This window comes from Fundulus heteroclitus, unplaced genomic scaffold (assembly GCF_011125445.2).
Source record: "Fundulus heteroclitus isolate FHET01 unplaced genomic scaffold, MU-UCD_Fhet_4.1 scaffold_393, whole genome shotgun sequence".
Taxonomy (NCBI): Eukaryota; Metazoa; Chordata; class Actinopteri; order Cyprinodontiformes; family Fundulidae; genus Fundulus; species Fundulus heteroclitus.
In genome coordinates this window covers 95001-111043 of record NW_023396807.1, presented here as the reverse complement: position 1 = coordinate 111043, position 16043 = coordinate 95001, and the positions used below count along the sequence as shown (strand labels likewise).

Here is a 16043-nt window from a genome sequence, read left to right as displayed (position 1 = left end):
TAAAATTACAGTTTTTGATTTAATTTCTACAAAGGAAATTAATTGTGAAATTATTGTGTTGGAGGTAAAAAAACAGTCAGACTGCCAATACATTTTTCATCTAGCGCACCCCCTAGCGGAAGCTCGCTCACCCCTGGGGGCTAACAACTATAGCTTTAATAATACAGGTAAGAGTACCGATAAGGCTGAAGGTTGTCCACGAGGACCGCTCAACGTGGCCCCAGGGCTGTTTTGATACCAGGTTTCGGTACCCCTCCCTAGTGTTAACAGGCTCCTAATATAATAAAAAATACAGTTTTTTTCCCCAACTTTTGGTCTTATGCCAAAATACCACTTCCTGATAGGTAAGTGCTTACAAACACGGGTTGAAGATGATGCTTTACATCTTCCTGTTCTCCACATTACCTTTTTCACATGTAATGTTGCTTCAATTCTGCAGGACGGAATTTTGTTTTATTGTTGTTTAAAATAAATATTTTTTATGTTTACAGGTTTAACGACTGAGGGCCTTTATCGTGTCAGTGGAAACAAGACAGACCAGGATAACCTTCAGAAACAATTTGATCAAGGTAAACTTTGATCTGCTTGGACATATATTTACAGCTAAACCTCACAAGACACAAACAAAATGTATGGCAAAACAACTTACTGAATTCTAGTAAGGCATCCGTCCAGCCATCCAGCTTATCTGAGATCGGGTCACAGGTCTAGGAGAGAAAACCAGACATCCCTTTCCCCGGTATCTAAATCTGGGGAATACCAAGACATTCCCTGGCCAGACAGGATATGTAGTCCCTCCAGCAGGTTCTGGGTCTTTCCTTGGGTCTGCTCCCAGTGACAGGTGCACAGAAAACCCCCAAAGGTAGGCACTTAGGGAGCATCCTGATCAGATGCAAAACTATGTCAATTGGCTCCTTTCAATTTGCAGTAGCTCTACGTTGAGCTCTCCATGGATAACAGAGCTACTCACTCTATCTCTAAGGCCAGGCCTGGCCACCCTCCAGAGTAAGCTCATTTTAGCTCATTTTTGTCTCCGGTATCTTGTTCTTTTGGTCATGATCCATACCACACGACCAAAGGCAAGGGCTGGAATGTAGGCATACCGGCAAATCAAAAGCTTTGGTTTTTGGTTCAGCTCTTTCTTTACCACAACAAACCGGAGCAGTGCCTGTCTTACTGCAACTGCAGTCCTAATCTGTCTGTGCAAATCTCGTTCCATGCTACCATCACTCATGAACAAGACACCAAGCTACTTAAACTTCTCCACTTGAGGCAGATACTGACTTCCAACCCAGAGTCAGCAATCCACTTACTTGCAAGGTAGTGACAAGCTTAAAAGTGTATAGCCGCAAGTTATGTGCAACGCTAGAGCTAGTGCTGGACTGACTGCTAAATAAGCTCAGAAGTAGATTTGGCTACAGAGTCAAGGGGTGTGAATAAAGGACAACAAATAATTATGATTAATAGTTGTATATTTAATATTCTAATAGAAAAATTATTAGTTACATCTACAATATATAATATAATTTATATGGATATGAATAGATATAATACACACCCAGACACACACAGGGGGAAAATAATATGAACAAGCAATGTAATTTCAAGGGAGAAAGAAAATATATTCCAACAGGATCATTCAAACAAAACAACAAAGACCAAAAAAAATAAAACACTTTAGTTCAGTTTGTTCTGGGTTTTCAGTTCATGAGGTCCATTGGGAAACCAAATTCAGAGGATCCGAGCTTGGAACAAAACATTTTCCTACCACACTGTAGCGGTGGTTCTCTGGTAGCACGCCACCCAATGGATAGTTGAAGGAACAGCACAAAACAAAAAAAACTGACCAGAAATCAGGCCAGAGTCTTAAATTAGTAAAATAATAAACAATAAACTTAACCTTAGCAATAAATAAATCATAATTAATCAAACAATAACTCTGTTATTCATGCCATAAATCACAGCATTAAGATACACCAAATAGTTTAAATAGTAAACAAGATTTCTATATGAAGCATCAATATTTCCAAATATCACAAGGTAAAATAAAGTGCACTTAGAATTCAAAGATGAAATCATGGGACAAAAAAAAAAACCAAAGTATTTCAACAGTTCAATCACAAATGTATTGCGCAACACATATCAATAAGCAATCAGAGCTATTCAAAAAGGTACCATGGCTTCTTAGGCTGGAAAGGTTTCAGACAAAGTTCTGTAATTTACCCAAAGCATAAACCAATATACCAATACGTTTACTGCTTGGGAAAATCATATCGGTTCTTGCTTGGGGAAAAGTTTCCCTCCGCATTAACCAAAAGAAAAGACGAAGTCTGAGTGCAGCCGGTGCGGATCTGGGAGCTATATGTACCACCCATGTTAGCGTAGCATGCAAACGGTGTACTGCGGCGTCACTCAAAATACAGAATGAAAATATTATAACTTGACTCACAGATGAGTAGATGATTTGGGAGAGGATTGAGAGAATGTCCAGCAGGTTATGGGTTGTAATCTGCGGTATAATTTAAGTTATCGGTAAGTTTGTACAAACAATAATAAAGCATGAGCAAATAGAAGGGAACAAACTTTCCAAGTTGAAAGACGCTAAAGTGATCTATGGTAAAGGCAACCACATAGTTAACTAGAAAAAAGTGCATTTCCTGCGAAAATGCTCTGTGAATGCAGTAAGCTGAATGATTGAGCAAAATATGCAGAAGTTTTTTGAAGAAGAGAAAAAATTGCTGAAAAGCATTGAAGAAGTTGAAAATGTTGAAGAATTTGAACATGAAAGAACAATAGCTGAATGATTAGAAGAAGAAAAAAACTGAGGGAATGGCACCAAACATCTCCTAACTCATTCTAAACACTGAATCATTTAACAAAGCAGAAGTAGAATTTGAAACTTGAATATACTGTAGCCATATGTGGGCCTGCATTTCAAGGAGTATAAGGGGTTTCACCCCCCATTGAAAAGCATTGGATGTTTGACACCTCATAGCTTGGAGATGCTTTATGCGACGTAGGCCAAATTTCTTGTGGAGCTTTCTCTTTAAGGTAAGAACAGACTCTGTGAAGGAGAAGTTTGTACAAGCTTCCTAGAGCTACTTCCGATTAGCAACAAGCTAACCATTAGCCGCTAAGATGGTTGTGTTTGGTATCACTGGGTGATTGTACTCTGTCAGTTTGGTCCCAATCCTGTACTGGGATGTGCCTCAAATAGGGAAAAATTATGTTGTTTATAACGTTGCCATGGTAACTCAAAATGGCGGGTGGTACAAAAAAATATTTCATGGGATCAGCACACATGTTTTGATATACACTCTGTGGGGATTATAATATAACAGACTGAAGCAGAAGTTTGTACAAGCTTCCTAGAGCTACTTCCGGTTAGCAACATGCTAATAGTTAGCCACTAACATGGTTGTGTTCAGTATCACCAGGTGATTGTACTCTGTCAGTTTGGTCCAAATCCTGTACTGGGAAGTGCCTCAAAAAGGGGTGCCAATACTTAATGTCACCAAACGTGACCAAAGTTCATGGGTTAGATCGGCCTCCTTTAGCAACTCCGCCTCACCACATCTGGGCCCAGAACTCAACATTTGACCAAAATGGTGTGTAGCGCCTTTTCCCACAGGTGGGTGGTGCTGTATTGGCCAATTGGGTCGTGTCTGGGCATCATGCCAGGTCCAGTTGGAAGCAAAGGCCCAATAGGAACACATGTGAAGTCCAAAATGGGCCAGAAAAGTGGCACATGGCTGATAATCACTTGAAAATTTTTAAATGTTAAGAGGAAGTGACTGTGCGAATTTCAGATTCCTATATTAATCACAGCCACTGCAGTGGGTGTCGAAAGTTGCCATTCTATCCCAATGGAGCCTCTCCCTCTGGTCAGCAGAGTTCTGTCGTCATGGAAACTCGCTCACACCTGCAGCGGGCCATTTTACCAAAGTGCAGACACTTTGCTCAGAATATGTCCCATTGAGTTATAATGGAGAACTTTGCCTCACACAACGCTCCATATCTCCTGATCCGTAAATGGTAGAGACGTAGTTTTTTCTGCGTCTATTTCGTAACGGATAGGAGAACAAGAAAAACTATCAGTTTTTGCTGGAAATATTTTAATTTAGTCATAAAAAATTATGATATAAAGGGGATTTTTAAGGAATTTCAAAAATCCTCTAAAAACGGTCCCGAACAAATCGCTCTAGCTGAAAAAGTATAAGAGATATCAAAATAATTATTTCACTGTGAGTATCAGCAGGCTTTTGAGGACAATGTTGCTAATTTTTATGTTTGTATAAAAATCGGTGTAGGCACAGCGACGATGTAAAAAAAGTAGATCATGTGGAAAAATGCAGCTCTAAAGCATTTTCAGGATTTTGCACATTCGCTACTCTCGAACAAATTGTTTCTGCGGCAAAACCGTAACAGTTATCCAAAAAATTCCTTTTTTGTGAGTGCCAGAAAGGTTGGGACATTCATGTGTGAAAGTCTCATGCCTGTACATCAAACGGTTTAGGAGTAGCGACGATGCGAAAACGTGTGATGTTTTGGATTTTCAGACGTCATTTTTCAAAACCGCTCCATACGAAATGAATGGGGGAGGTTTCGGGTTTGTGTCGCTCTGAGGTGATTTGCGAAAAATCTATAAATGCTACACCAATGAGGGTTACATTTCCTGAATCCAGACAAAAATTCCTACGTTTTGATGTATAATTTATGTGGATAGATTGAAAATTGAGCGAGTGAGAAGAAGTTGTTCGGAGAAGAAGAATTTGTTGAATTTCTACAGTGTGTACTCTATAACTGCCTCCTTGACGACCATAGCAACGCATGTTATTTGCTGAATTTCTTGAAAAGCCAAAAGTATTTTAAGGAGGTACTATATGAAAATGCTAAAAGATATGAAAAAGCTGAAATATACCATAATAGCTGAAAGATGTCACTACATTTTAAAAGTTGAATGGCGTTTCTAGCTGAAAGTAGGCTGAAGCAGTAAGCTGTCAAAAAGCAGCTGAAATGAGCAGAATTTTAGTTAATTACATTCATTTCCTATGGGAGAAAAAAGTTTAAAATTTGCAGAAAAAGCTGAATATTTTAAAAAGTTGAAAAGTTAAAAGTACAAAAAGATATAGCCATCGATTCCAGAAGAAGCTGAATAGTTTAAAAGTTGAATGGTTGAAATCGGACAAAAACTGTAGGAGGAGAAGCGAATCAAACTTTAAACAGTAAAAACGCGAAAGAGGATCTCAATAACTGTGAATGCCTAATGCATTCACAGTAATTAAGCAGCAGTGGAGTGTCAAGGTGGGGTTTTTCAAAAACAAATGAGAAGCCACAGCGAGGAGCAGCTGGGAGCAGCGTTAGCTGTAGCATCCATGGAGCAATCTGTATGGGTCAGGGACCCACCCCTTTTTAAAGGGACAGGGCGTGCTACTATCAGACTGAAACCGGAAGTAGGGCCTTATGTGACGTGGGTTACATATGCTTAAAAAAAGACCAAAAAACATTTGATCATGATAAAATAAGGTTGCATACACCAAGCCTCCATCCTGATTATGTTTTGATGGTACTTTTTCTGGATCGCTGGACGTGATTAGCAGATATAAACAGACGTGACGCCATTATTATCACAAAACTATCATAATGCCGGTTTGCTTAATTAATAAATTGAAATTAAATAATGCCGGACTAGGCCTGTCCCGATAATCAATAAATCAATTAATCGCACAATAAATTTTATTCACATGATTAATAATTAAAATAAGCACGATAATTCGCATAGGCATGCTTGCTTATTTCCCCTTGTGTTTCTCTCTGAGACGGCGGAATAGCAAAAAGGTTTCAGCACGCTGCATTGGTGTCTGCTCACACCTCCCTTCTCGTTTCTTCAGTGTAGGAAGGGTTAAATCTGGCCAGAAAAAAATACAGTGGGGGAAGCCCAGCTTGTGTCAGGTAGGCACATGCTAAGTTAAAATTAGTGTCTGTTGAACGAGAGCCGGAGAAACGCTTGTTTGAAAAGAAATTAAACTGTTGTCAAAGCAAGACACGACCGCTGCAGGGTCACAGTTTTTTTGGATTTAAACCAAATGACGGCACCTCTGTAATTTGTCTGAGCAGGTAGATCGAGAGGATATACTTGCGTTATTATGCCATTATCATATTAGTTGAAAAACGTCTCTAACAGTAATATGATTTATCGCAATAACTTTTAGAAAAAATCATCGTCCAGCAAAATTTGTTATTGTGACAAACCTATACTGGACCAAGTCTGACCCTTTGAAATACCTCGCAGTAAAGCGAGGTATTTCATGGTTGGTCTTCATGATTGAAGACCAACCATTATTAATTAAATAAAACAATCTAACAGCAACTTTAAGAGACTCATGTCACATGACGGTCATACTGTATGCCCAGCGACATTGCAGTGTTTTCCCTCTTTGAATAATTTTTTGCGCTTTTTTTTCCACTGGATCATGGACCATTCTTCATTCTTTCGCCTGGAGATGTTAATAGTCGTTAGCCGCGTCCTTGTTTTAACCCCTGCTCCGCATGCGCAGTGTGTACTTCCGTTACAATCTTAAACACAAAAAAGGCTTTATTTACTAACAAACTGAGCAAAAACAAAGCATAAAACACCAAAATAATAGCTAATATGCCAGCAGGACGTAATAATCGTTCATAAAAACTTTGTATGCAAGCAGAGTGGGCTACAGACGTGTAAATAAAAAAAAAAGTCAAACAACGTGGCTATGGACCTTTAAGGAAAGAAGCTGCAAATGAACAACTTAGCAGATGATCAATTTGGAGTGGTCTGAAATATCATCACTAACAACAGGAGCCCGGCCTTCCCCCTCTGCAGAATCCTCATCTGGTTGAACACCTTAACAGCTTCTACTACAAGTTTGAAAGGTAGCTGTTAAAACCTCCCACTAACTCATTGTGACACAAATATGCATCATGCACCAACCACCCAGAGATGCCTTACCTGGATTTAAGAACTCTGAGGTGGACGTCAATAGGCTCTTTCAACGTCAGTAGACCAGGTATGCTCTAGAACTTGAGCTTGCCTGTCTCATCTTCAATTAGATCTCTGGAGCTATGTGAAGTTCTCCTGTACCTCAGAGAATATACTTTAAAATGCTTCTGGTACTCTATAAATGACTGAATGGTTTAGCACCAAAATACATTGCAGATTTGTTGTCAGTGTATTAGCCCTCCAGACCACTCAGGTCTTCTGGCTCAAGTCTACTTTGCATACCCAGATCCAAAACCATACATGGATATCAGTAGTTTTTATGTTCCACTTATCTGGAACAAAGTCCCAGAAGACTGAGTTCCTTTAAATCAATTTTTAAAATCTATTTGTTTAGAGTTGCGTTTGGATGTCAGTGTTGACGTTTGTAGTCCAACTTGTCTTATATGTTGACCTGCTGCTACTATTCCACTACAATTTGCTTTCCTCTGTAATGTTTTCTTTGATCTGTTGCACAGCACTTTGAATTGTCTTGTTACTGAAATGTGCTATACAAATAAACTTGCCTTGCCTTGTGCTTCAAATGCTTCACTTTCATCCAGGACCCAAGAAATGCACGACAATGTGGTTAAATAACTAAAGACCTGTTGTATTAACACCTGTGGTAATGAAATAATTTAAGTGACTGGTGTTGAAGCACCTGAAGGACATTACAGCACCCCTGCTGGATTCCATAGAGGTAGTTTACTTGGAAAACAGGTCAACAGTCAACCTGGGATTTTACTTCAACCCACACTCCCTCAACCACCCAAGGGCGTATTGATACACCTCTGGGTGCTTGAAATATATATAGTGACTGAAAAGTGGTCCAGTGGCAGGCCTAGTAAAATGTGATTAGATATAAGGGTTGTTGTCGAATAAACTTTTATATGCCTTCAAGGCAAAATTCTCACATCACACTTCATCCTGTAGCCAGTAACATGACCCTGAGACACCCACACACTAGGTTTCTTTTTCGTCTTCTGCTAACAGTTTTCGACTGCCAGGTGTGCCAACACTGATTTTCTAGATTAACAGTTTATGGGCAGACCCCATCAAGTGTAAACCCAAGAAAGATCGCTTGAAATTTGACAACTGCCCCAAAGCTTTTCCTCTCTGTTACTCCTCTTTTATAGTGAATTTCATTGCAAAAACTATAAAAAGACAAATATTTCAAGCTGAAAACATCATTTAGTTTACTTATTCTTATTTACAGCATTGCATGTAGAACAATGAAACTACATATGAAAATTTGAGTTATTAATGCCTTTTTTATCTTCACAGGTACAAATTGCCACTTACTTTCATATTGCTGAAATCCAGAGAGGGCATTTTAGAAACAGATATATCCTATATTGCCCCTTAGTAGGAAAATTCAGGTGTATTAGCAGCAAAATGGTAGGCAAGTCAAAGCATATGGATTCATACCATATTTATTTATATTGCACTTTACAAGAACAAAGGTCAATAAAGTGCTGTACACATACAACTGAAAATAACTTAAATTAAAATAGACAAATAAAACACAGACAAGTTAAAATAGACAAGATATTTGAAAACAGTAAAAATAGTAAAAGGTTTAAGTAACTAAAGAGTCAACCTCAGGATGTGCAAAACGCTTAAGCAAAAAGAGTCTTGAACTCTAAAAGAGAGGAGGCCTACCTGACATCCAATGACAGATTGTTCCACAATTTTGGAGCTGTTACAGCGAAGGCACAATCTTCTCTTAGTTTCCGCTTTGATTTAGGGACAGTATAGAGCTGCTGGTTGGCAGACCTATGAGAGACGGCAGGTGAATGGGAGTGCAGCAGTTCAGAAAGGTGTGGAGAAGGGGGGGGGGGGGCATTAAGAAATTTAAAAGCAAGTAAAAACTTTAAAATGGATCCTAAAACTTACAGGCAACCAATGAAGGGAGTTTAAGATGGGGGTTATGTGCCCAGACCTTTTTACAGATTTAGACAAGGGTAAAAAAAGAGCTTTGCTTTGATTATGAGAAAGAAGTTCTATAAAAATCTTAACTGGAGAAATTGTCCCTTTAGCTTGTAACTTTATGTATACATGGTTTATCAGATGAAGTTTAACAAACAAACTTGACAAACTTTGACCTAGACAACAAAAGCAAACTGCAACTTTGAACACATCCAAAGAGATCTACCAAGAATTTAAATATTCTTCAGACACTCATGTGAAAACACATCTGTTGTGCAAAGGGGGCTAAGAGAGTAAAGTATTTAGAGCAGACTATCTATAGTTCCCTGTTTCTAATCCGCTAGTATCTAAAAGCTTTTACTGGACAAAGCAGTTTTCCATGTTGAAAAGAGTTAAACAAATGCTGTGAAACATGCTTCATAAGGCATAAGACCTTGTGAGTCTTTTGCTGAGTCATGTACTTTCTTTGTCTAGATCACAACATCAATTTTGGAGAGATGGATATTGCAGTGAATGCTGTGGCTGGAGCGCTGAAGGCTTTTTTTGCCGACCTGCCTGACCCACTGATCCCCTACATCCTGCACCCAGAGCTGGTGGAAGCTGCAAGTAAGAAAAATGAACAATTCATTGTTGCAACAAAAAATTCTGCTATTTTTAGCTCTTTAGACTTAATGCAGTGATGCATTTGCTTGAGACGGAGTGCAAGTGTGAATGATTGAATGCAGTGTTATGCACTTTGGGCTCTTCGGGACTTGATAAAGTGCAGGCCAATTACAGTTTGAGCTTTATTGTGTGTGTGGTGGGAGGAGGGGGGGGGGGGTAGCATGTGTTCATGCTGTGTAGAAGTTTCACTATATCTACGTTTTCATCTTTCTTTGTATTATTTCAGTTCCAAAGACACAGTATTTGTAACATCATGCATTATTTCCTTTTGTGTTAGAAATCATGAACTACAACGAGCGGCTGCAGGTGTTGCGAGAACTTGTGAAGAAGTTTCCTTCAATCAACTACCAGATCTTCAAATACATAATCACACACCTTAACAGGTAAAAAAAGAAGGAATAGTGAAAAATGACACCCATATAAGATCAACATATGCAAATATTAAAGGTACCGTATTAACCTGAATATAGGGCAAGTTTTTTTTATTGTAAATGCGAAAAAGTCTGGTCGCTTTATAATCAGTGTTTAACCATTAACACATGCTGATAGCGGTCTGGGGTCGCTACACCACCGCAACAGCAGGGGGCGGCAACGTTTTGTAAAGCCGGTGACATTTCTTTGGCGGGGGTCTTCTTTTAATCAGAGCAAGGAAGTATTAAATGAAAATGGAGCGATGTGGTGATTGTCCTGAACAAAGAGGGTGAAAAGTGGGGCAAGTTAACAGAAAACTGAGGCAGACTTATGATACTAATTTTAAGATAATGGTAGTTAATGCGACAGAGGCATCAAACAACTATCAGGCTGCCAAGAAATATGGAGTTACGGAGAGTAATGTGAGAAAGCGAGTCCAAATGGACTGCCTGAAAAATTCTTAACAGTAAAAGAAAAGCTTTTTGCGTTCCTTTCCAAGAAATTGACGGGAAAGTTTGGGAGTTTGTTATTGAGAAACACAACAAGGGCATGCCCATTACCAGAACAATCATTCGGCTGACTCTGGCTTGATGGGTTGAGTAGTCGTCTGGCAATCAGAAGGTTGTGGTTGTGGTTCGATTCCAGCTTCCCCTTGCAACATGTCGATGTGCCCCTGGGCAAGGCACTTAACCCCAAGTTGCCTATCGAGCTGCGTCTCGGTGTATAAATGTGTGCGCGTTAGTGAGAGCGACTGGGTGAATGTGGCTATAGTGTACAGCGCTTTGGGTGGTCAGCATGACTGGAAAAGCGCTATATAAGTTCAGACCATTTACCATGAAAGCTTTGGACATTGCCAAATATACAGAGTTTAAAGCCACCGTCGGCCCGACTTTACCAATATGAATAGCAGCTGCGGCCGACCTCACAGTAACCTGATAACCCACATCAGAATCAGAAATACTTTAATGATCCCAGAGGGAAATTACTGTTTCAGTACAACCACCATCACATACATCACAAACGTTTCTTTGGGAGACGATTTACTGAGGCTATGCTTCCAAGGACACGGCTTACACGGTGCCCGCTTACACGCTGCCATTACTCTGTGGAAAGATACAATAAGGAAAAACACATATTTCAAACTTTATCCTAATACAGGATACCGTTAGAGATATCAAAAACCTTGGCACGAGAAGCACAAATGAGACGAGACGCATAAAAGCAGAAAGGTTAACATTGAAAACTAGTCGCGTGTAAGTTCATGTGTTTTAGTGAGCATCAGTTATGTGTGTCTGTTTGGGTGAAGTGTTTATATTTCCATGAACACTCTAGAGAGGCCATTGTCCGTGAAGTTATCAACCGGCCAACAGTTCAGAAAGCATTCGCAGATGTCAGAGGGGGAGGAGGGAGCCGGGGAGAGTTCTGAGCTCTCCGACATAACAATCCAGGAGTGATTCATTGATAGGGGAGGCATAATCCAAATACTTTACTTGTTATGAGGACAAGCTGCACTGAGTTTCCTGTCAGCTTTAAGTCTTCGCTGGCTCCAAATGGTGAATCCAATATTCCAAATTAGTTTCCCTTCCAGTTTTTATCCCATCTCCCCTCGAGTTCAACCACCGAAGCCAGTCTGCGTTCCAGCACATCCAGCTTTTCGGCTCTGCTCCTCCACATCCAGGTCTGTTCGCTCACCGCCTTAGTGATAGCGTCATATGCAGCCAGTAGACTGATCAAGGCCAAATGGCTACCAACATCCGCTGTATTTGCTGATATATCAAAAAAATACATCCACCAAATCCAATCTCCCAGAAATCCCAGAATCATGAATCCAAACATGTATATTTCTCCACATCCAGGACTGACAAAGTTGAAAGACACACCGTTTTCCATCCAAGAATATAGGGTGTATCCCACGAAAGAGTCAAATCGGGGCACACGACGGGTCCCCCTTTTGCTGCCTACCCGTCGAAAAAGTATTTGATCGATAGCATTGAGAGGCCAGCTTACCAGATCCATGTATATATATATATATAAGGCCTGGGCAACGATTTAAATATTTAATCGCGATTAATCGCATAATTTGCCTGATTAATCATGATTAATCGCATTGTATTTACAAACTCCAAGAATGAATTCAAAAGTAGTGTAAAGAGCACTTTTATTTTAATGTTCTGTTGTGCACTGATGAGGCCATGTTAATGTCTAAATTGAATACCGGAGGACCTGCTCAGGGGCAATCAGCTTTGTTAATTTGCTCAAAAATGGTCAGCTCAGAAAACATGTTGTTTCTCTATGTAGGTTGTCTTTCTATGTATTCGTATTCTCCAATCACCATCAAGCAAACAGCCTGTCGCTGCCTGGGAGAGTGAGCTTTCTGCCACAGTAAGAGTTCGCTCTCCACTGCGGTCCTCCACAGTTACCACAAGAAGAGAGCGAGGAGTCACCGTGGTGAAGAGCTGGTTCCCACGCTGTATATGCCTGTGTCGTGGGAATATGTAGCTGGGTCTTTGTGGCTTTTTATTTCAGTCCCACCTTGTTGAATTGCGCCGCCAGTTTAAAGCCTTTGGTCAGCTTGGACTTCCCTGTCTGACATCCTGCAACACAAACACTTCACCAGCCATAAAACCATAATATTAATTTGTAACAGGGTGTTGCGCCGAATGACTACTTAATTATATTTATGGAAATCACTTGTCTTATTGAATAAAATGTATTATTTGTATCAGTCTAAGAGCTGTCCAAAATATATTTGTCTGAAGAGTGAATTTTGTTAAAGCGTGTAGTAGACTTTATAAAAGGAATGAGAGGGATATAATAAAACAAGTGATCCAGTCATTAAAGTTTGCAATAGTTAAGATAAAATGTTACCCAGTAAGTCATTATTAGAATGCAGCAAAATTAATGATAAAGATTGTGGTAATTAACAGATATTAGCTTAGAAATACAAAGCAGTTGTAATACAAGTAATATTTTTTTCCTGATCACAAAGGTGCATGTAAAAAATTTTTTGTAATTATAACAGGTCAATGCCTTTTAGTTTAATTATTTCTGTGCATCACTATTTTTAATATATATTATTCAATATATCCAAATCGATTTTCTAATTCTGAATTGATTCTCATATTAATTGCTAAAGATCGATACCCAGCCCCAGTAGATGAAACAAACTTTAAATTTGTGTGATTTGTTACCGTTTGCCATTGTATACAGTCAAGGTTTTTTGGGGGGTTACAATGTAATTTATTAACTAAAGATGTGTTTTTGTTTACTAAGTTTACAATTATTTTTGACTGTTGTCCTACTGCCATTCTTGTACATTTGTAGTTGTTTGTAAGTTAAAAACTGTTCAGTTTGTATGTTTTCTCTAATAATTTTGTGCTGTGGAACTGTTCCCTTGTCAGGGTGACCCAGCACCGGAAGACTAGTCTGATGACAGCCGACAACCTGTCCATCTGCTTCTGGCCCACCCTCATGCATCCTGACTTTGAGAACAAAGACACACTGGCGACTGCAAAGCTGAACCAGTCAGTTATTGAGACTTTCATTGTGCAGACTGACTATTTCTTTCATGGAGGTGAAATTGAGAGCTCCGGCAGTGAGGGGACACCGCCACCACATTGCCACAGCATGGTGGAGGCTCTTCTGCCCCTGCAGTTGCCCCCACCTTTGCAACCCCAGCAGATACAACACACACTAGCCCCTGATCCACTCATTTAAGACACCCCTGGGCTTCTGTGACATTGGGAGTTCTGAATGTGCTTCCAACTTCAATCTTCAACACATGCTTGGTCATTCTTTGTTGTCAAATCAGTGACTGGCTGATATCAGTGAAACACATTGCAACAGTCAGTTGATTTTTCTCCCCCTACTTGTCATCTTCTTTCAGCTTTGGGGTTTAGAGACACATGGATCAGTTGTTGGATCGGTCCTTGTCTGAGAGATCTCCTTATAAATCATGCAAAATTAGGAGATGGATCATGGATTTTCAGTTGCACGTCACATTTTGGAATGCATTGTTTAGGTCTAATTTCCCCACCAGTTTAATACAATGATGGATAAACTGATCTGAAAGGGTACATAATGGAAGATTATTATCAGAGACAGACTAAGTTTCAAAGCATTCTTAGAAGGATTTTGTGCAAAGATTCCTTCTCTACCCTCTTTGAAAATGACACTAAGATTTTTGCCAACATCTAGGCACAACTAAAGGGAAGTTAAACATAACTGCTACTCTAATCTAAAAAACTGACACTGAGAAACAGGCCGAGAGGATTTCAGTCTTCCTGCAAATTTTAGCACAGGAAAACAGCTTTTGACTTCAAGTCAGTTTGGGACATGGATGAGACTCAACATGCAAAACTTGCAAACAGGCTTTTTGAACTTGACGCCCTGTATCTTGAACATTTTTGGAAGGTGATGGGTGGAGTCCTGGTTTTCAATACTAAATGACAGGATGAAACAATACCTTTCCCACTACATAAACTTCAAGGACAGCACAAGCACGATTTGTGGCAACGGTCAATGTTGCAACTTCATGTCTATTTACTTGTTTTATCGTGTCATGCTTTTAATAGTTTGATTACATTTAATTTCTATCCATGTTGTGTGGGTGTGTGTTTGATGTGTAATGATGCAGATTATATGCCTGATGGTTTAGCTGTATGAACTAATCTGTGGTCTGTATTCCAGTCTGTTGGTATCTTTCTTTTACAGGGAAGGGGGAATTTCATAGGGAAAAGAGAGATAAATATGCCAACGTACCGAGGACCAGACTTCTAAGCTGTTTCATTTCTCTTTAGTTTCTCAATTGTAAAAGGAGAGATCTCCCCAGGTCTTTTTGGTATAAGCACAGTAAAGAAGCTGTCTCCATGTCACCTTATTTCCTTGATTTTATTTTCTAAAAATCTGCATGTTTTTGCCTCTTAATGGAAAAAAAAGATAACTTTACAAAATCAAGTGAAAACCTAAAAACACTAAGAGTCCTTGTTAGGATCTGCATCACTTTATCAGACTGTTTAAGGGCAACATTTCAACAAAAATTTATTTGCATTAACCTATTTTTGTTTTTGAAAGAAAATCAAGTCTTTATATCATATTTTTGTTATATGTTAAATAGGATTTCGTAAATAAGAGGAAAGAAGTATATAAAAGTCTATATATAAATATCGAATTCTCTCAGCAGCACGAGTTTCTGATGTAATGATCTACAAGGTACTGGATTCAAATCTGTCACAAGCTCTGGTCATATGTTCATATTAGGGTAAATGTTTTGTTTTATTTCTGATAACGTGAATGTGACTTGAGTGCACATTTGGGGTAAGCAAGTTTAGGTTGGTGGTTGTATTGGATCAGTACAACAACAAAAAAAGAAAGGCAAATCGTTTCTTTCTTTACCTGGGATACTTTATGCAATACAAATTTATCGAAATGTAACCTATCCCAGTCTGCTTCTGTCATTCTGTGAGTATAACATTTGATAAACATTTATTATAGCTTATTTTCTCAATCTTCTGTCCGACTGGATGTTTTTGCTGCTTCATATAGATAAAATATTACTTTTTATTTTACAAATCAAAAAATTCTAAAATTGTATTATAAATCTTTTTTTTCTATATTTTCTGTAGAGAGTGCAATTTTGTGGTACTTTACCCTCTTTGCTCTACATTTCAAAAGGAGACTTGTAATATAAAAACAACCACTAAACCTATGTCCGCAAGGATTTTCGACGGTAATATTGCCGCAGTTCTACTTTTTAGCACATAGTAAACAATTTATTTATCGGCTTATATTAACCATATAAAACTAAATTTTTAATTTTTTTTTGTTCTGGATACCCCTCAAGATGTTATCACAATCTGATGGCCAATGCTGATTGATGTTCATCTTTTGTTCCATGTACCAATTGGAAGCAATAATAAAGCATGCATTAAAAGCTGTGAAATTGCTTTCTTTCAGCCCTTAAATATTGGATTTGAAAAAATTCATTCAGATCCCACATATTTTATTGTAACATTCTAAAATGCTTAAT

The 16043-nt window shown here is 38.9% G+C and overlaps 1 protein-coding gene across 1 annotated transcript in view; it reads left to right on the top strand.

The window, feature by feature from the left end:
- The first annotated feature begins 463 nt into the window (after positions 1-463).
- LOC118560162 (rho GTPase-activating protein 5-like) overlaps positions 464-16043 on the top strand; it is a 16701-nt gene continuing 1121 nt past the window's right edge. The window contains exons 1-4 of the mRNA XM_036130921.1: positions 464-569; positions 9416-9547; positions 9882-9987; positions 13417-16043. The exon at positions 13417-16043 is cut by the window's right edge and continues 1121 nt beyond it. Of these exons, the coding sequence (XP_035986814.1) occupies positions 482-569; positions 9416-9547; positions 9882-9987; positions 13417-13732 (642 nt within the window). The 5' untranslated portion in view covers positions 464-481 and the 3' untranslated portion in view covers positions 13733-16043. The remainder of the gene's footprint in view (positions 570-9415; positions 9548-9881; positions 9988-13416) is intronic.